The following is a 20,525-nucleotide window of genomic DNA, read 5'->3' as shown; positions in this document are numbered from 1 at the left end:
CGTGCACCGATCTTGCCACTGACAGATCAGCCCATGTGCAATGGCCCACCCAGCACTATGCTGATATCCTCTCCCCTGATATTTAATGTAATCCCCGCTGGAGTGAACCACTCTGGCGGGCGGAGGGCTGGGGTGCTAGTGGGCCTGGAATTCAAAATATATTTAAATGGCCTTGGTGCCTCCTCGCTGCTTTCTGGCGCCGAGCTGACACCACTGGAAATCTAGCACTGGGAGACGCTATCGTGATGGGAATGCATGCACAAATACTGTGAATTGGCCGACGCGAGAACCTCCTGGCCTCTGCACTAAAAAATTGGTGTAGCAGGATGGGAGAATCATAGCTGCTATATAAATGGAAATTCTATCTTTCTCTTCGTATGAACTGTACATAGCATTTATTTGGACAATGATGATTGCAGGATGCTTCTCAATTTATTAAGAATCGAGGAATTTAGAAATTTGTGGGTGATGACTTTAAGGTAAAGAGTTTTGAGTAGTTCTTAAAGGTGGACAGAAGGAGGGCTTTGGAGAGGGAGCAGATGAATGCTCTGTCATCAATGACAAGAGGAATAAAGACGATGAGAGTCATACAACCACACAGTATAGTATCTTATCACATTGTGAATTGCTTTGAATTGGAATGAATGACTGTTGTTACTCAAGTAGATGTGGTGATCATTTTTGCATGCCAGGATATCCCATAAACTGGCAAATGACCAGTTGTTTTGTTTTTGGTGATTAATAAATTATTTCACAGTTGGTGTCTTACCTCCTTCCAAAAGGCATATCTGATATAACCACATCTACAGAACTGGTCTTCAGAGGTAGGTTACAGATGTCCCACTGGACAACATCCAATGGCAAGCCCCAGGTAATCCTGCAGTGTACAATGAAGCACAGTTCAATACAGGAATGGATGTTAACTGAGGTCACAACTTGGTCTCCAGTACAACAAGATGCTTTTCTTACACCTGCCCCCACTTCCACCTTGAATATTGTTAGATTTCACCTCTTTGATACATTATTAAAAAGATTTACATTATCAAATTGTTTATGAGCTTAATACTGTAATGGTACTTTAAGCAAAACCTGGATAGACAGGGAGGGGTCTGCGCATTAGATGTTCCAGGGGCTCTGTTACGATACAAGTCATAGTTAGCAATTAGAAAGGATGTCAAGCTGATTGGCTCAAGGAGAGCGGACTCAGCACCAGATTATTGGTGGGAAGCTAGGAACACTTTTGGGTAGCACAGTAGTTAGCACTGCTGCCTCACAGTACCAGGGACCTAGGTTCAATTCCAGCCTTGGGTGACTGGCTGTGTGGAGCTTGCACATTCCCTTGTGTCTGCAGGGTTTCCTCTAGGTGTTCCGGTTTCCTCCCACAGTCCAAAGATGTGCAAGTTAGGTGGCTTGGCTATGCTAAATTGCCCCTTAGTGTCCTAAGATGTGTAGGTTAGGGGGATTTGCGGAGTAAATACATGGGTATGGGGATAGGGTGGGCCTGGTTAAGATGCTCTGTCAGACGGTCGGTACAGACTCCATGGGTTGAATTGCCTCCTGCACTGTAGGGATTCTATGACTTTTGACATTGGTCCTCATTTGAATCAGGAGTTGTCAGTTTTGTCGACACAGGTACCCAAACTTGTATTATTGTTGCAAAGATATTTTCAAAATGGGTATAAAAATAGGGGTGCATCACAGAGGACTTTGCACTTGTCAGGGGATAGTATTTTTCAGAAGGCACTTCCCAGGGATATTTTCCAGGAGTCAAAATTTGGAATAAGGCATTTGTCGTGGAATTAACATCTGCAGAGGACATTGCCAGTTCTTGGCCAATTGTTATAGGTTGAGGGATCACCATAAAAATCCAGAAGTGATTAAAATGATTGTCACATGTTAATTGTCAACTGCTGTAAGAATACACACATTTGGACTAAAGATAATTGCCTTAAGAAAAAGTGAATAGTCTTTGTTAGGAAGCTGCTTTCAGCTTGAGAGAGAAAGAGAGAGAGAGACAGAGAGAAACAGAGACTCTGCAGCAAGCAAATGTATATCGTGCAGTTCCAGCAGTTTACGTGGATTAGAAGATTTAGCAGTTAAGGCATTGGGAAATTAAGAGTTGGAGTCTTACAGTGCAAAGGAATTTCTACATCTGTTGAACTTAAGTTGACTAAGTTAAAATCATGAATCAAAAGACTAAGTTCAAGGAACCAAGAAGAAGAAGAGGACCCCAGAAGACCCAGCTCGATGGAAAGACAAGTCTGATATGCATTGAATTTCATACCATGCCCTGGCTAATGGAATGTTAAGTATTAATTGTTGTTGTCCATTAAATTTTGTTAGCTTTCTAAATCAAAGATTGTCCTTTTTGCCAAGAAGGTTATTCCTCAATTCTGGGTTTGATATTGAGTCCAAATCTTAAAATGCTGCCCATATTTCCACAGTTGCCAGGTGACAGAGTCCCTCACCAAGAGTGCATCATTCAAGTGCGAGTCCAGACAGCATGTAATACCATGATACCCAGTTTTGGAAGTTATTCGACAGGCATCAGGAGTGGGAACTCTGATCTATTATCCCCGCTTGACCCCAGGGTGCTTAGGCCTGGAGCACTGCCTGAACCATTATCCCAGCTGAGGTTGACCAAATCAGCAGAGATCTGGGAATAAACCTGGGAATTTGTTAGTTTGCACAGATTGGTTGGGAACCAAGAGAATTGGGAAATCTTTAAAGGTCAACAGAAAGTTATGAGAAATACTATAAAGAAAAGTAAGATGGATTATGAGAGTAAACTAGCTCAGAGTATAAAAACAAATAGCAAAAGTTTCTACAAATATATAAAACTAAAAGGTAAACATTGGTCCTTTAGAGGATGAGAAGGGGGATGTAATAACTGAAACTGAGAAAATGGCTGAGGCATTGAACAGGTATTTTGTGTCGGTTTTCACAGTGGAAGATACAAATAACATGCCAAAAATTGATGACAGGAAGGCTATGGCAGGTGAAGACATGGAAACTATTATTGCAAAAGAGGTAGTGTTGGGCAAGTTAATGGGGCTAAAGGTAAATAAGTCTCCTGGTCCTGATGTAATGCATCCCAGGGTACTAAAAGAGATGGCGGGAGAAATAGCAAATGCACTAGTGGTAATTTACCAAAATTCGCTGGACTCTGGAGTGGTTCCCGCAGATTGGAAAACAGCAAATGATATGCCACTGTTTAAAATAGGAGGTAGATGAAAGGCGAGTAACTATAGGCTGGTTAGCTTAAATTCTGTATTAGGGAAAATGCTTGAATCTATCATGAAAGAAGAAATAACGAGACATCTGGATGTAAGTTATCCTATTGGTAAGATGCACCATGGGTTCATGAAGGGAAGGTCACGTTTGAATAATTTGGTGGAATTCTTCAACAACACTGGGGGGGGGAGGGTGCAGGGGTACGAGAAATTACAATGTCTAAAGTAAAAGAGAGGGTACAGGCACGGGAAAATGTTGAGGATGTCCCAATAATAAAGGGAGTAGGGGGCATGAGAAAGGTTGGTAGCGTTCCTTCAAATAGGGTCCAGATAAAAGCTGGGATAATGACACTTTACCTGAATGCACGAAGCATTCGGAACAAAGTGAATGAGCTGGTGGCGCAAATCAGCACAAATGGACATGATCTGGTGGCCATTACGGAAACGTGGTTGCAGGGAGACAGGGACTGGGAGCTGAATGTCCAGGGGTATCAAGTGTTTAGGAAGGATAGACGGGAGGAAAAAGGGGGAGGGGTAGCCCTGCTGATTAAGGATACTATCAGGGCGGTAGTAAGGGAAGATATAGGCTCCAAAGAGCAGAATGTGGAATCGTTGTGGGTGGAGATAAGGAACAGTAAGGGGAGGAAGACGCTGGTGGGTGTGGTCTATAGGCCCCCAAATAATAACTTGGAGGTAGGGCGGGCTATAAACAAGCAAATAAATGATGCGTGCAGAAATGGAACAGCGATAATTATGGGGGATTTCAATCTACATATTGATTGGTTGACCCATGTCGGACGCGGTGGGCTTGAGGAAGAGTTCTTGGAATGCTGCCGGGATAGTTTCCTTGAACAGTGTGTGACGGAACCAACGAGGGAGCGAGCTATCTTAGATCTGGTGTTATGTAACGAGGCAGGAAGAATTAGGGATCTTGTTGTGAGAGATCCTCTTGGGATGAGCGATCATTGTATGGTTGAGTTTTTGATGCAGATGGAGGATGAGAAAGTAGGGTCCCGAACCCGTGCCCTCTGTTTGAACAGAGGGGAGTACGATAGGATGAGAGAGGAATTGGCAAATGTAGATTGGGGGCGCAGATTGGTCGGTAGGACTGCTGAGGGACAGTGGAGGATCTTTAAGGAGATCTTTTTCGGTGCTCAGCAGAAATACATTCCAATGGTAAAGAAGGAATGTAGGAGAAGGGATAATCAGCCGTGGTTAACGAAGGAAATAAAGGAGAGTATTAAATTAAAAGCTGATACTTTTAGAGTGGCTAAAAGTAGTGGGCGAGTAGAAGATTGGGAGAGGTTTAAAAATCAACAAAGATTGACTAAGAAGTTGATAAAGAAAGGAAGGATAGTCTATGAAGCTAAACTAGCACTAAATATAAAAAAGGACAGTAAGAGTTTTTACAAATATATAAAGAGGAGGAGGCTGGCTAGATTGAATGTTGGACCCTTAGAGGATGAGAGGGGGGATTTAGTGGTGGGAGAGGAGGAAATGGCTGAGGCCTTAAATAAGTTTTTTGCCTCGGTCTTCACGGGGGAGGACGCGAGTAGTTTGCCGGATATTAAAGATAGAAGGATGGTAGGAGTTGAGGGCCTGAATGCAATTACTGTCACTAGAGAGGTACTGCTTGATCGACTAGCGGGACTGATGGTGGACAAGTCCCCAGGACCGGATGGAATGCGTCCCAGGGTTCTGAAGGAAATGTCGTGGATGTGCCGGCGTTGGACTGGGGTAAACACAGTAAAAAGTCTGACAACACCAGGTTTTAGTCCAACCGATTTATTTGATAGTGAGTTTACTATCAAATAAATCGGTTGGACTAAAACCTGGTGTTGTCAGACTTTTTACTGCGTTTACCCCAGTCCAACGCCGGCACATCCACATCTGAAGGAAATGGCAGAGGTGATAGTAGATGCCTTAGTGATTATTTACTAAACTTCGCTGGATTCCGGGGAAATGCCGGAAGATTGGAAAACGGCTAATGTTACGCCGCTGTTTAAAAAAGGTAGCAGGCAAAAGGCAGGGAATTATAGGCCGGTTAGTTTAACGTCTGTTGTTGGAAAAATGCTTGAATCCATCATCAAAGAAGAAATAGCGAGGCACCTAGAGGAGAATTGTTTGATAGAGCAGATGCAGCACGGATTCGTTCAGGGGAAGTCGTGTTTGACGAATTTATTGGAATTCCATGAGGACGTGATGAGTGCAGTAGACAGAGGGGAACCGGTGGATGTGGTGTTTCTCGATTTTCAAAAGGCGTTTGATAAGGTCCTGCACAAAAGGTTGCTTCAGAAGGTTAGGGGGCATGGAGTTGGGGGTAAGGTGTTAGCGTGGATAGAGGATTGGCTGTCTAATAGGAGGCAGAGAGTTGGTATCAATGGGTGCTATTCTGATTGGCGGTTGGTAACTAGTGGAGTGCCCCAGGGATCAGTGCTGGGGCCTCAGCTATTTACCATTTATATAGATGATCTGGAGGAGGGGGCTGAGTGTAGGGTGACGAAATTTGCTGATGACATGAAGATGAGTGGGAAAGCAAATTGTGCAGAGGGTGTGGAGTATGCAGGGGGATCTGGATAGGCTGAGCGAGTGGGCGAAGACCTGGCAGATGGAGTACAATGTTAGCAAGTGTGAGGTTATCCACTTTGGCAGGAATAATAGTAGGAGGGATTACTATTTAAAGGGCGAAAAGCTGCAGCATGCTACGGTGCAAAGGGACCTGGGGGTCCTTGTGCATGAGTCGCAAAAACCCAGTCTGCAGGTGCAGCAGATGATCAAGAAGGCGAATGAGATGCTGGCCTTTATCGTGAGGGGGATAGAATATAAAAGCAGGGAGGTCTTGCTGCAACTGTACAGGGCATTGGTGAGGCCGCAGCTGCAGTACTGTGTGCAGTTTTGGTCGCCGCACTTGCGCAAGGATATTTTGGCCTTGGAGGGAGTGCAGAGGAGGTTCACTAGGCTGATACCGGAGATGAGGGGGTTGGACTATGAGGAGAGAGTAAATAGACTGGGTCTGTACTCGTTGGAGTTTAGAAGGATGAGGGGGGATCTTATAGAGACGTATAAGATAATGGAAGGGATGGATTGGGTAGAGGTAGAGAGATTCTTCCCACTCAGAAAGGACAACAGGACTCGAGGGCACAGCCTCAAGATAAGTGGGGGACAGTTTAGAACGGAGTTGAGGAAGAACTTCTTCACTCAAAGGGTGGTGAATCTCTGGAATTCTCTGCCCATTGAAGTGGTGGAGGCTACCTTGCTAAATATATTTAAGACACGGTTAGATAGGTTTTTGGTAGGCAAGGGAATTAAGGGTTATGGGGAGAAAGCGGGAAAGTGGAACTGAGCCACTTCAGATCAGCCATGATCTTACTGAATGGCGGGGCAGGCTTGAAGGGCTAGATGGCCTACTCCTGCTCCTACTTATGTTCTTATTACCTGTGCAGTGGACAGTGGGGAACCTGTGGATATGATGTATCTGGATTGCCAGAAGGCATTTGACAAGATGCCGCACCAAAGACTGCTACATAAGACAAATGTGCATGGTGTGATGGGTAATGTATTAGCATGAATACAGGATTGGTTAACTAACAAAGCAAAGAGTGTAGATAAATGGGTGTTTTTCTGGTTGGTGATCAGTGACTAGTGGTATGCCTCAGGAATCAGTGTTGAGACCATAACTGTTTACGATTTACATAGATGATTTGGAGTTGGGGACCAAGTGTAGCGTGTCAAAATTTGCAGATGGCACTAAGATGAGCGGCAGAGCAAAATGTGTAGAGGATGCTGAAAGTCTGCAAAGGGACTCTAAGTGAGTGGGCAAGGGTCTGGAGTACATAAAACATAGTACAGTACAACATAGTACAGTACAGCACAGTACAAGCCCTTCAGCCCTCAATGTTGTGCTGAGCTATGTCCGAACCCAAGATCAAGCTATCCCACTCCCTATCATTCTGGTATGCTCCATATACCTATCCTGTAACTGCTTGAAAGTTCCTAAAGTGTGCAACTCCACTATCACAGCAGGCAGTGCATTCCATACCGCAACCACTCTGAGTAAAGAATCTATCTCAGACATCCCTCCTATATCTCCCACCTTGAACCTTATAGTTATGCCCCCTAGTAACAGTTACATCCACCCATGGAAATAGTCTCTGAACGTCCTCTCTATTTATCCCCCTCATCATCTTATAAACTTCTATTAAGTTGCCTCTGATCCTCCTCCGCTCTAAAGAGAAAAGCCCCTGCTCTCTCAACCTTTCCTCATAAGACCTACCCTCCAAACCAAGCAGCATCCTGGTAAATCTCCTCTGCACTCTCTCCAATGCTTCCACATCCTTCTTATAGTGAGGTGACCAGAACTGTACATAGTATTCCAAATGTGGTCTCACCAAGGTCCTGTGTTGTTGCAGCATAACCCACGGCTCTTAAACTCAAACCCCCTGTTAATAAATGCTAACACACTATAAGCCTTTTTCATGGCTCTATCCACTTGAGTAGCAACCTTCAGAGATCTGTGGATATGAACCCCAAGATCTCTCTGTTCCTCACATTCCTCAGAACCCTGCCATTGACCCTGTAATCCGCATTCAAATTTGTCCTATCAAAATGAATCACCTTGCACTTATCAGGGTTCAACTCCATCTGCCACTTTTCTGCCCAGCTCTGCATCCTATCAATGTCTCTTTGCAGCCTACAAGAGCCCTCCACTTCATCCATTGCTCACCAATCTTGGTGTCATCAGCAAATTTACTAACCCACCCTTCAGCCCCCTCTTCCAAGTCATTGATATAAATCATAAATAGCAGAGGACCCAACACTGACGCCTGTGGTACACTGCTGGTAACTGACCTCCAGTCTGAACATTTTCCCTCCACCACCACCCTCTGTCTTCTCTGAGACAGCCAGTTACTTACCCAATCAGCCAAATTTCATTCTATCCTACACCTCCTTGCTTTCTTTATGAGCCTACCATGGAGAAGCTTATCAAATGCCTTACTAAGATCCATGTACATGACATCAACTGCTCTACCTTTGTCTACACACTTAGTTACCTCCTCAAAGAATTCAATCAAATTTGAGAGGCAGGACTTACCCCTCATGAAACTGTGCTGACGATCTCGGATTAAGCTGCATCTTTCCAAATGGTCATAAATCCTACCTCTCAGGACCCTTTCCATTAACTTACCGACCACTGAAGTAAGACTAACTGGCCTATAATTACCAGGGTCATTCCTATTTCCTTTCTTGAAGAGAGGAACAACATTCGCCAGTCTCCAGTCCTCTGGCACAATTCCCGTGGCCAGTGAGGACCCAAAGATCAAAGCTAAAGGCTCCGCAATCTCATCCCTTGCCTCCCCAAGTATCCTAGGATGTATCCCATCTGGCCCAGGGGACTTATCGACCCTCAGGTTTTTCAAAATTGCTAATACATCTTCCCTCAGAACATCTACCTCCTCCATCCTATCAGCCTGTATCACACTCTCATCCTCAAAAACATGGCCCCTCTCCTTAATGAACACTGAAGAGAAGTATTCATTCAACGCCTCTCCTATCTCTTCTGACTCCATGTACAAGTTCCCACAACTATCCTTGACTGGCCCTAACCTCACCCTGGTCATTCTTTTATTTCTCACGTAAGAGTTTTTCTTTAACTAACCCGCCAAGGACTTCTCATGCCCCTCTTCTAAGCCCTTTTTTAAAACTCATTCCTAGCTACCTTGTAACCCTCAAGCGACCCAATTGAACCTTGTTTTTTCATCCTTACATACGCTTTCTTTTTCCTCTTGACAAGACATTCAATCTCTTTGGTGTACCATGGTTCCCTCACTCGGCCAGTTCCTCCCTGCCTGACAGGGACATACCTATCAAGGACACGCAGTATTTGTTCTTTGAACAAGCTCCACTTTTCATTAGTGCCCATACCTGACAGTTTCTGTTTGCATCTCATGCTCCCTCATTCTTGCCTCATCGCATCATAATTATCCCTGCCCCAATTATAAACCTTGTCCTGCTGTGTGACCCTATCCCTTTCCGTTACAATGATGAAGGACACTGAATTGTGGTCACTATCTCCAAAGTGCTCTCGCACAAACAAACCTAACACTTGGCCTGGTTCATTACCCAGTACCAAGTCCAATGTGGCCCCACCTCTTGTCGGCTTATCCACATATTGCGTCAGGAAACCCTCCTGCACACACTGTACAAAAAATGTCCCATCCGAACTATTTGACCTATAAAGGTTCCAATCAATATTTGGAAAGTTAAAGTCACCCATGATAATTATCCTGTGACCTCCACACCTACCCATAATCTGCTTTGCCATTTCCTCTTCCACATCTCTATAACTATTTGGGAGCTTATAGAAAACTCCTAACAACATGACCGATCCTTGCCTATTTCTAACTTAGCCCATATTACCCCATTAGACAGATCCCCCTTGAAATGCCTTTCAGCAGCCGTTAAAACTATCCTTGATTAACAATGCTACTCCTCCACCTCTTTTACCATCTTCCCTTCTCTTACTGAAACATCTATACCCCGGAACTGCCAACAATCATTCCTGTCCCTGTTCTAACCCTATCTCCGTAATGGCCACGTTGACCCTGTAATTCACATTCAAGTTTGTCCTATCAAAATGAATCACCTCACACTTATAGTCCCAAGTACCAATGCACGCTCTAAGTTCACCTATCTTATTCCTGATGCTCCTTGCATTGAAGTAGATACAGTTCAAACCACCATCTTGTCTGCCTATACACTCCTGCGACGTTGATACCTTCCTCAGTATCTCACGACTCTCAACACTGGCTTTTGGACTACAGCTCATTTTCTCATCCCCCTGACAAATTAGTTTACCCCCCCGAAGAGCCGTAGAAAATTTCCTTTCCAGGATATTGGTGGGAATGGTGGGAATAACGTATTACAATGTTAGTAAATGTGAGGTCAACAGCAAAATGGACCATTATTTAAATGGTAAAAAATTGCAGCATGCTGCTGTGCAGAGGGACCTGGGTGTCCTCATGCAAGAGTCTCGAGGAGTTGGTTTGCAGGTGCAGCAGGTAATTAAGAAGGCAAATGGAATTTTGTCCTTCATTGCTAGAGGGATGGAGTTTAAAAACAGCAAGATTATGTTGCAGCAAAACAAGGTGCTGGTGAGGCCACACCTGGAGTACTGTGTAGTTTTGGTCTCCTTACTTAAGAAAGGATATAATGGCACTGGAGGGGTTGCAGAGGAGATCCACAAGGTTAATTCCGGAGTTGAGAGGGTTGGCTTATGAGGGGGGACTAAGTAGACTGGGGCTATACTCACTGGAATTCAGAAGAATGAAGGGAGATCTTGTAGAAACATATAAGATTATGAAGGAAATAGATAAAATAAAAGCAGGGAAGTTGTTTCCAGTGGCGGGTGAAACTAGAATTAGGGAGCATAGCCTCAAAAGAAGGGGAAGCAGGTTTAGGATTGAGTTGAGGAGGAACTTCTTCAGACAAAGGGTTGTGAATCTGTGGAATTCCCTGCCCAGTGAAGCAGTTGAGGCTACCTCATTGAACGTTTTTAAGTCAAGGATAGATAAATTTTTGAAAGGAAAGGAATTAAGGGTAAGTGGAGCTGAGTCCATGAAAAGATCAGCCATCATCTTATTGAATGGCGGCAGATCAGACTCGAGGGGCCAGATGGCCTACTCCTGCTCCTAGTTCTTGTGTTCTTATGTTACTAATCGCTTTACCAAGTTAACAATCATGAGGGTGAGGCATTGGATGAAGTAATTATTTTAACTGAACAATGTTAAAACACTCAGATGCCAAAGTACTACAGTGCAACAAGCACTTATCAATGAAGCCTGATCCCCATCTAATTCTTCTACAATTTATCAAGATTGTAACTGTTCACGACAGCAGGATCTTCCAGTCCCGTTGAAGATGCAAACCCGCCGCAGGCCTCTCGGCGGCAGAGTGCATTCAACAAGGAAACCCCATTGACAACAGTGGAACCAGAAGATCCCATCACCAGCCAATGGCGGGCTGCCTCCTGCTGCCATGAAACATGTGGCAGGTTGTGTGCTAAATCCTACCCTCATTTTCTTTCTAATATTTTTCATCTTCACAATGTTGTGTGGTGTGGTTTTTATGCAGACATTTTTCATTTTCTTAATGAAAAATATTTTCAGTTCCTGACTTTTGATGTCCAATTGTTGTCAATTCTTCAAGAACCTTTTCTTGTCTTCTGATACAAAAAACAATTTGCAAACAGGCAAAAAATTGACCTGAACACTTAATTCTCCTGAAGACCCTGACATGTGGCATGTGTAGTTGTGACAGGATCTTCTGGTTCCACTGTTGTTAATGGGGTTTCCTGTCGAATGCACTCTTTGCCGCCGAGAGGCCTGCACCCAGACACTCTTCATCCAAAGCAACAACCTCCATATGCAAGAATAGAAAGTCAGCAGGTTATTTCACCACAAAGCAGGTGACATTCCAACTGAGCACAAACCTCTCTTTGCCAAGGATTATAATTTCTGAGCATTGACCACGGACCACAGTTACAATTTTTGCGAATTGTACAATTATAACTATCACCTCATTCGCTCAGAGAAAGGTAGAACTCAGTTGTCAGTGCACACAGCTGGATGAATCCTTACCTTCCCTTCTCCAGTCTCTTCTTCTGCAGAGAGTTGATGTTATTTACGGATCTGTTCACAGCAAGTACATTGTTGTCTCCACCAAGGAAGTAACACTGTGAGAATTCTAAAGCACCCTAGAGGAATAATTAAATCAGATACTGAGGTCCACAACATAAGATATAGCGCACAAAAATAATGATATAAACCGTCGGCCCTCGGGACAACTTTCTGGACTACAATGTAGCCAGACTCCCTCTCTTCTAGGCAGCACCAGTAAAGGTGTTCAGTATAGCATGCAATGAAAGTACAGAGCGATACAGACTTGATCCAGTCTCCTTCTGGACCCCAGGCAAGTCACGCTGTCAGCATTTTCAAAACCACTACAAATCTGGGACCACTATAAACCCACTGCTTTCAACCTTTGACTAATTTTCAATATTGCCTACACTGTACACATTGTACATATAAACTGTGAAAAATGACAGACAAGACCAAATGTTCCATCCAGCATATCTTGTGTAGTTGTGTTGCCTTATGTATCACAATACAACAGTCCCTACCCAAGCTACGCCAAGTAATCTTGAAATAAGTTTTACTCTGTTTATGACTCAAAAAACTAATAAAAAGGAGACTTAACATGGACATCATGGGGTTGAGAATCTACCTTACTTCAAGTTACCAATTTTAAACATTATTTATTCCTTCACCTTTAATGATGCCACTGAACCAAAGAAAGTGTCTATTAGCAGACTTGAAATTTAATGCAGGAGATAAAATAATGCGTGGATTGCTAAAGCCACACTGCTATGTACTTAACTTCTCTCCTTAACACCTTACCTCAATCGGTATGGCTGCAGTTCCACACATTGGGTCAATAATGATGTCAGTTGACTGAGGATTACAAAGCCTGTGATGCAAAATTTTAAAAACAATTAAGAATCATGAAGATAAGATTACTCTAGATTCTAAAGGTACCAAGGGGTATGGCGTTGATTAGCCATGATCATGTTGAATGGTGGAGCAGGCTCAAAGGCTAGTGGTCCTATTTTCTAAGTTTCTACACACTCCTGCATTTACCTGCATCTTTGGATTAGATCCATGAGTTCATATTTAAATCCATGATAATGTACAATGCCTCTTAGAAATCAATTTGAGTTGTAAATGGGGTGTGAGAGGATCAATGGGGGTCAGTAAGATGGTAGAATGTCAGCGCTAGGTGCGATAGGTCGGTGCACCTTGCTGCATTGTCAGAGGTGCCTGTCCTTCAGATGAGATAACTGCCCTCTGGAGGAATCAAGGTTCCATAGCACCTCAAAGAGAAGTCAGGGTACTGTCCCTGGTATCCTAGAGAATATTCCTCCATCAACCTCACCAAAACAGATCATCTGCTCATTTATCTCATTATGGGAGCTAGCTATGTGCAAATTAGCTCCTATGTTTCCCCCAGGGTAGCATACTAATATTTTGAACCATCTGCTGGCTACTGTCTATAATCTTTTTACTTGTATTCTGGAAATTAATTTGAAGTTAACCAATCATCCATTGCACAAAATAAAGCAAATATCACTTCTAATCCACACAAGTAAAACTGCCATTAAATTAAACAAACACTGTCTTGTTATGAATACAAAATGTGTAAGATTTTTATGTTTTGGAACCGTGTCTCTTTAACTCCAAGTAGAATTGTAGAATAAAGGGGGTCATGTGACCTGCTCTGAATTCTGCCCAATAAGAAGCCTTGGTGGCTTGGTTGCTATAGGAACAGGGGGCTCACGCTGACTTACTGGGAAGAAGGTCCAAGATGTTTGCACCCATAAATGATGCCCAGAGAGCTCTGCTAACTGTGGATAGACTTTCAGTCTTCAAGTGTTGGGCTGAAATTGAGAGAGAGGTTGCATAGAAAGAAGTGAATGACTGTAGTTAGTGTGGTCAGCAGACAGGAGGATGTATGCTTTCTGTGGACAACGAGCAGAATGCGAGAGGGAAAACAGTCTCTGGTTAAAGAGATAGATGCCCAGGCGTTTCTAAGGAATCCAGAAGATTTTCCTTAACATGGCCAGGGATAAGGAATTGCAGGTATCGGCCTTACTGATGGTGTCTGGTTTCAGACATCTCCAAAAACTGAGAGAAGCAGCTTTTGATAGTCACTTGACGTTACGCCTTGGTGAAATGGGGAGAAGCAAATCCACGGGAAGCTGGGAGTGATTTGGATTAGTTCTTGTGAAAACTATTCTTTGGATGATAACTGGATACAAAGTACAACAGGTGAGGGATTTTTGGTGTTTTAAAAATTAAAGACAGATAACTTTTCAGTAGTTTAGTGTATTAGTTGCTGACTAAATAGTACTTAGTCAATTTTGCCTTTATTCCCTTGCTACACTAGAAGTCTTAAAACTTGAAGTCTTATTGTGTGATCCTTTCAGTCAGCCATTAGGAATTCAAATATCTTTTTTAAAGCTATTGGTCTCTACAGGGATTATAATATTCTGGTAAATTAAAATTTTGAAGGAATCAATAATGATGTTAGACAATAAAATTATACGCCAGGAGATCAGTGCATATGAACAAGTCATTGATAATATATGAGAGATGTTGGCCTCAGTAGATAAGACAAATGATTCAAATCACCACAACGACTATTTATATCCCAACATCTTTAACATAATAAAAATTCTCAAGATACTTCACAGGAGCATTATAAAAGAAAAATTACACTGAGTTTCGTGATCAAATGACCAAAAGCTTGGTCAAACAGGTAGGTTTTAAGGGCTCCTTGAAGGATGAAATGAAGTAGCTAGGAAATATGTAGGGAGGATATTTGAGAAATTGGGGCACAGCAACTGTGGACACAGCCACCTATGACGGAACAACTAAAACAGGGGAAACTCAAAGAGATTAGAATTAGATGAGTGCAGATATCTCAGAGGGTTGTGGGACTGGAGGAGATTAGAGACAGGGAGGGATAAGGCCATGGAAAAATTTGAAAATAAAGACAAGAATTTTAAAATTAAGCTGATCCATTGGCAGAGTGTCCAAGGGTGACAGGTGAAAGGTACTTAGTGTAACTTAATACAGACAGTAGAGTTAGGACAACTTCAAGTTTAAGATGGCAGATTGAAGGAGACCAGCCAGATATGTGTTACAACTGTCGTCTAGAGGCAATGAATGCGGGTTTCAGCAGCAGATGTACTGCTACAAGGGCTAAGTCAGGGATGTTATGGAGGTGGAAATAGGTGCAAATATGACATTGGAAGCCCATTTCATAATCAATTATGACACCAAGGTTCTTGAACAGCCTAGTTTAGTCTCAGACAGTTGCCTGAGAAAAGAATGGAGTCTTTAAATCACAAAATGATTACAGTACTGAAGGAGGATATCCAGTTTGTTATGTCAGTGCTGGCTCTTTGCTACAGTCCCTCTCCTATGATGGATGAGAGCTTCAAGTTTGTTGGTGATCTGAACTCCTAGAATCTGTTCTGGTCCCTTCATGCTAACGCTATAGTTAAGAAAGCCCACCAACCTTTTTCAGAAGGCGAACGAAATTCAGTATGTCTGCTACAACTGTCACCAATTTTTACAGATGCAATATAGAAAGCATCCTTTCTGGAAGCATCACAACTTGGTATGGCTTCTGTTCTGACCAAGACCACAAGAATCTTCAAAGGATCATGAATGTAGTTCAGTCCATCACGCAAACCAGCCTCCCATCCATTGACTCCACCTATACTTCCTGCTTCCCAGGAAAACAGCCAGCTTAATCAAGGATCCCACATACCCCAAACATACTCTCTTCCACCTTCTTCCATCGGGAAAAAGATACAAAAGTTTGAAAATACGGACCAACTGACTCAAGAACAGGTTCTTCTCTATGTAGTCTATGAACAGTATGTTTTGTCTGTATAGTGCACAAGAAACAATACTTTTCACTATATCCCAATAGTGACCATAATAAATCAATTCAATTCAATTTCCCCATAGGCCAGTAATTTGTTTTTCCAATGCATATCCAATTCCCTTTTGAAATCCATGATTGAATCTGCCTCCATCATGCAGTTCATTCCAGAACCTAACCACTATGTTATGGTCAGAAACTCCAAAGTGTTTTATGGAGCCTGCCTAGATCATAAGTTTTTCGTTTTGAATTTGGCTAGGATAAGCATAATATGTTTCACTTCACCTATGATCCAGAAGACCCACTAAGGAGCTTTTACTAAACTATGTTTATTTGAGAATATAGGTAACATGGCCTTTTAGCTAAGATCAAGTGTAGTATTGACGTGCTGTACTTGGTTGAAGTCATTAGGTTACATTTTAGCTTCATTTGAAGCAATTTTTTAAAGCAGCATCTCGGCCTTTTTGCTAAGATGCAAATGAGATCAAGCCTTGGAGGAGGAGCTATGCCTACTCCAATCAGCTTGGATCATGTAGATCAAGCCCAATACAGGAGGTGACAGCCCTGTCTTGTCAGCTTGGATCGGGAATGTCTCAACTTGTTGGGACTCTGAATTGGATTTGATTGGAATAAAGAATTAAAAAAAGTATGTAAAGAAAATTAGCAATAACTTTTATTAAACAAAAAGAAAACAACCCCAATAGTATATAACCTGTAACAAATATATCTAAGATGTTCCAATCAAACCAATCCCATAAACAAAACCCTTTAAACAAGTTCAACACAGCAAAGTCTAATGCTCACGTGACACTAGAATTGAGTCCTTTGGTTGGAGAATTGAAATTTCTCAGTCTTGTAAGTTCTAGTAGTCCTCTTGATACGCCCAGAACAGTTTGAAGTCAGAACAGCTTCCCAAAACCCCAGGTAGACTCTGATCAAGCAACCAACAGCAGATTCTCCCCTTCAGAAAGGCAAGACCTTGATTTCAGCTAATCAGCCGAATTTCCAAAAACAGGGAGGGAAAAGAGTTCTTTTCAGCTTGTTGTCCCTTCTAAAACTCAACTCTCCAGCTCAGAACTGAAATCAAAAGAGCTCCTGTCATCTGACCTGCGAACCAGTTTTTCTCCTAACAATGCAGAGCCATAAAAGATCCCATAGTAAAAATAAACAAACCCGCATTTAAGCAGGTTAAGGAACAATAAAAGGACATCTGGTAGACAGCTCAGCAGCAATGAGGAACACTGAAGCTGTGAGAGCTCCAAAGATCATGATCTTTTTCAAAAAATCTTTCTTAAAAGGTACACCAATGTCACAACTAGCTGGGTAAAAATGTCTTTCCTCATATTGCCATTACTTCTCCATAAATCAGTGTCCTCTCGGTCCTTTCATCAAAGAAAGCAGCAAAGGCAGCTAATTGGATAGTTTTGAACTTAGTGACAAAGAAATCCATGAGCTCTTCACATCTATTGTTGGAGATGAGGGTGGAGTGATAGAGGAGAGGGGTTTAAGTAAGCAGTCAATAAGTTATTTAAATTCAACAGTCAGATCAGGAGCACATTTGATAAAAAGTACAGAAATATTACATGTTGAGGAAATCAAAGTACAGATTAAATTGGCCTCAAATACTGATTGCTAAACAGGTAGGAAATAATAGTGAAACCGCATTTTACAAAGAATAAATTTGCTGGGCTATGAAGACTTAATTAACAACACTAAGGTAAAACAACGTTAAGTGAGTCAAAATTAAGCACAGTTTCACTATATTATTTCATGAGATGTGGCTGTTGCTAGCTAGGTCAGCATTTATTGCCAATTGGTAATTATCCTGGAGAAGGTCTTCATGAATGACTGCAGTCCATGTGGTGTAGATACCCCCACAGTGCTGGTAAGGAGAGTTCCATGATATCAACCCATGACAGTGGATGAACGGTAACATATTTCTGAGTCAGGATGGTGTATGAGTTGGAGGGAAACTTGCAGATGGTGGTGTTTCCCTGCACCTGTTGCCCTTGTCCTTTGAGGTGATGGAGGTTGTGAGTTTGGAAGGTGCCGTCAAAGGAGTCTTGGTGATTTGCTGCAATGCATCTTATAGATGGTACACTGCAGCCACAGTGTGCCATGGAGAGAGTAAATGTTTAAGCTGGTCGATGAGGTGCCAATCAAACAGGCTGCTTTGTTTTTGATGCAAGAGATTAAGTCTAATTAGATAACTCTTTCAAAGAGATGGCACAGCACAACAGGCTGTCAGCTGAAATTAATTTAGTGTTGTCCCACCCTAATTTCCCCCCTCTTCTACCTTAAGCACCAACTTGCATTGACATACAATTCCAAAGAAAATGGGCAACCATTGATTCTTCACTGATGCAGATATTCCTCACGTGGACTTAGTCATTGGAAGCATTATAATCAAACCCCTCAGCCACAGCTGGCAGCAAGGAGGTGGGAAGGAAACTATGATTTACTGGTTAGAGATAATAGCAGTGACCCACGCTAACTGCCTTCCCTTTTCTGAGTCCAACTGAATACCCTAGCTGAAACCAGCAGCCTGAACACAGGCCAGGGATCAATCCTGAGACTCTTTGTTCAGTACCATAACATAAGCCATCAGCAGAAGCTGTCACTTTGGACCTTTGATGGGTAATAGAAAGAATTCACCATCCAGTAGGATGGTTCAAGTTATCTGATGCTCTGATGAACTGTATAGCTAGCGTGCGACATACCTTAACATCCCATAGGCTAGAGTAGATCGAAGAGTTGTGGGGCCAAAGTGTGTTATGTTGCGCTTGTGGAGACTTTCCTCTGTAAGCGCTATGCCAACTACTACTTCATTCTCATGAATGTTGAGGAGGATCTGTAAAATAAATGATGCTTGAATGGACTGTGCAAGACAGAAACACGATAGTTAATGATGGGAGCAAACAATAATCATTTACCTCCTACAGATTGTAAAACACTGTTCACCTTTACAATGATGACTTTAAATGAAATAAACCAACAAAACCAACAGCCAGTCACCTGCTGTACCCGAATAAATACTCTGTTAACATTCCTTCTGCCCACAATATTTCACTATATCACGTGCAAGCCTAGATTTAATCCGTCAGCTGTAGACAAATACAGTTCAACATTGAGAGCAGGTTCTTTTGTATTTATCAAATGTTGCATTTGTACAATGATATTAATATTTAGTATTCAATTATGGTATACACTTATGTTAGAACCTTAAAAAATGAATTAAAAATGCAATTAATCGATTAAGTTCATTTTTCCTCAAATCCCCAATTCATCCTCTCATGATTTCTATTGCTTATTGGGAAATGCTCCTAAATTCCAAAGGTAATAAGGCAGACTCCACAATATTCATCATTCCCATTTTCACGATTCATCTGGCCCTCAGATAACATCCATCCTCTTCCACCAAGCCCAGGAATCGCTGTGCTACCATGCCCAGGGCAGCATGGTGGCACAATGGTTAGCACTACTGCCCCACAGCGCCAGGGACCCAGGTTCGATTTCCAGCTTAGGTCACTGTCTGTGTGGAGTATGCATGTTCTTCCTGTCTCTGCGTGGGTTTCCTCTTGGTGCTTTGGTTTCCTCTCACAGTCTGAGAGATGTGCTGGTTAGGTGCATTGATCCAAACAGGTGAGTGTGGCAACTAGGGGAATTTCACAATAACTTCATTGCAGCGTTAATGTAAGCCTTACTTGTGACTAATAAATAAACTTTACAGGAATCACTGTTCCCCATCAAGTACGACCATCTTGATCTGCACCTACCCACACAAGCTACAACCCTCTAATAAATAATTCTTTTCCCAAGAGGGTTAATTGCCTTCTTTAACCAATCTAATCATTAGATAAGTTTTAATGGTTTGACTATGAGGAGTTATCATTTTTGTTTGTCCATCACAACACTAGCATGTTGGGATGAGAGGTGGTGTGAAAAAAAGGAGAAATCAGTATCTTTATGCAAATCCAATCAGCCTGTAGATCAGTACATTGTCACAACAGAAATGTAACCCCATTATGGTCCTGGTCTTTTTACAAAATTGGTCAATACAGATGCCATATTGGGCTTCCTAATCATAGCACTGCCTCTAAATGTGGCAGGGTGTCAGATCCTGTACTACAGACTCTTCACCAAAGGAGTTTCAAATGCTGTTTATGTACATTGTGACCTCGGTGCCCCTTTTGGGTTTGTGACCTTTGGTGACATTCAAATCTGGTTTCTCAGAACCTAAACCATTGTTTATAATTCACTGAGATTACTGTGTTCTCCTGTCAACTCAAAACCCATTGACCTGATCAACTGTGTATTCTCATCAAGGTTAGCTGCAAAAATAATACTTCAAAGACTATCAAGGGAAAATACTTCATTTAAAGTATAAGATTGGAAACCAGAGTGCAATTACCAGAACCTCAGTTGACAATTCTTCAACAATAACTTACATTTGTACAACATCTCTAACACAGCCCAAGGCACATTACCAAGAGTGCAAACTGTTAAGGAGGGGGTATTAGGAGGGATGACTAAAAGCTTGATCAAATTGGTGGGTTTTAAAATGTGTCTTAATGGGAGAAAGATGTGGAGAGGATTAGGGAGACAATTCCAAACCACTGGACTTTGGCAGCTGAAGATATCAATAATGAGGCAGAGTGGGAATGCACAGATCTTAGACTAGAGTAAAGCTGAAAAATGTTATAGAGGCCATGGAGGGCTTTGAAGATGCGGATAAGAATCTGAAAATGGTGATATTGGTGGCTGGTGTAGATGAGCAGGCAC

At 42.3% G+C, this 20,525-nt stretch overlaps 1 protein-coding gene across 3 annotated transcripts in view; it reads right to left on the bottom strand.

Annotated features, from left to right (window-relative positions):
• Positions 1-20,525, bottom strand: part of thumpd3 (THUMP domain containing 3) — a 40,853-nt gene that overhangs the window by 8,675 nt on the left and 11,653 nt on the right. For all 3 annotated transcript variants that reach the window (XM_080184236.1, XM_080184244.1, XM_080184252.1), the window contains exons 5-8: positions 18,464-18,594; positions 12,689-12,758; positions 11,870-11,985; positions 770-877 (exon numbers count right to left, since the gene is read on the bottom strand). In XM_080184236.1, the coding sequence (XP_080040362.1) occupies positions 770-877; positions 11,870-11,985; positions 12,689-12,758; positions 18,464-18,594 (425 nt within the window). The remainder of the gene's footprint in view (positions 1-769; positions 878-11,869; positions 11,986-12,688; positions 12,759-18,463; positions 18,595-20,525) is intronic.

The sequence above is a fragment of the Carcharhinus amblyrhynchos genome, chromosome 3 (assembly GCF_965287045.1).
Source record: "Carcharhinus amblyrhynchos chromosome 3, sCarAmb.v2.hapA, whole genome shotgun sequence".
NCBI classification, from domain to species: domain Eukaryota; kingdom Metazoa; phylum Chordata; class Chondrichthyes; order Carcharhiniformes; family Carcharhinidae; genus Carcharhinus; species Carcharhinus amblyrhynchos.
The sequence above is the reverse complement of the archived record's forward strand: the minus strand, read 5'-3'. Positions and strand labels throughout refer to the sequence as shown.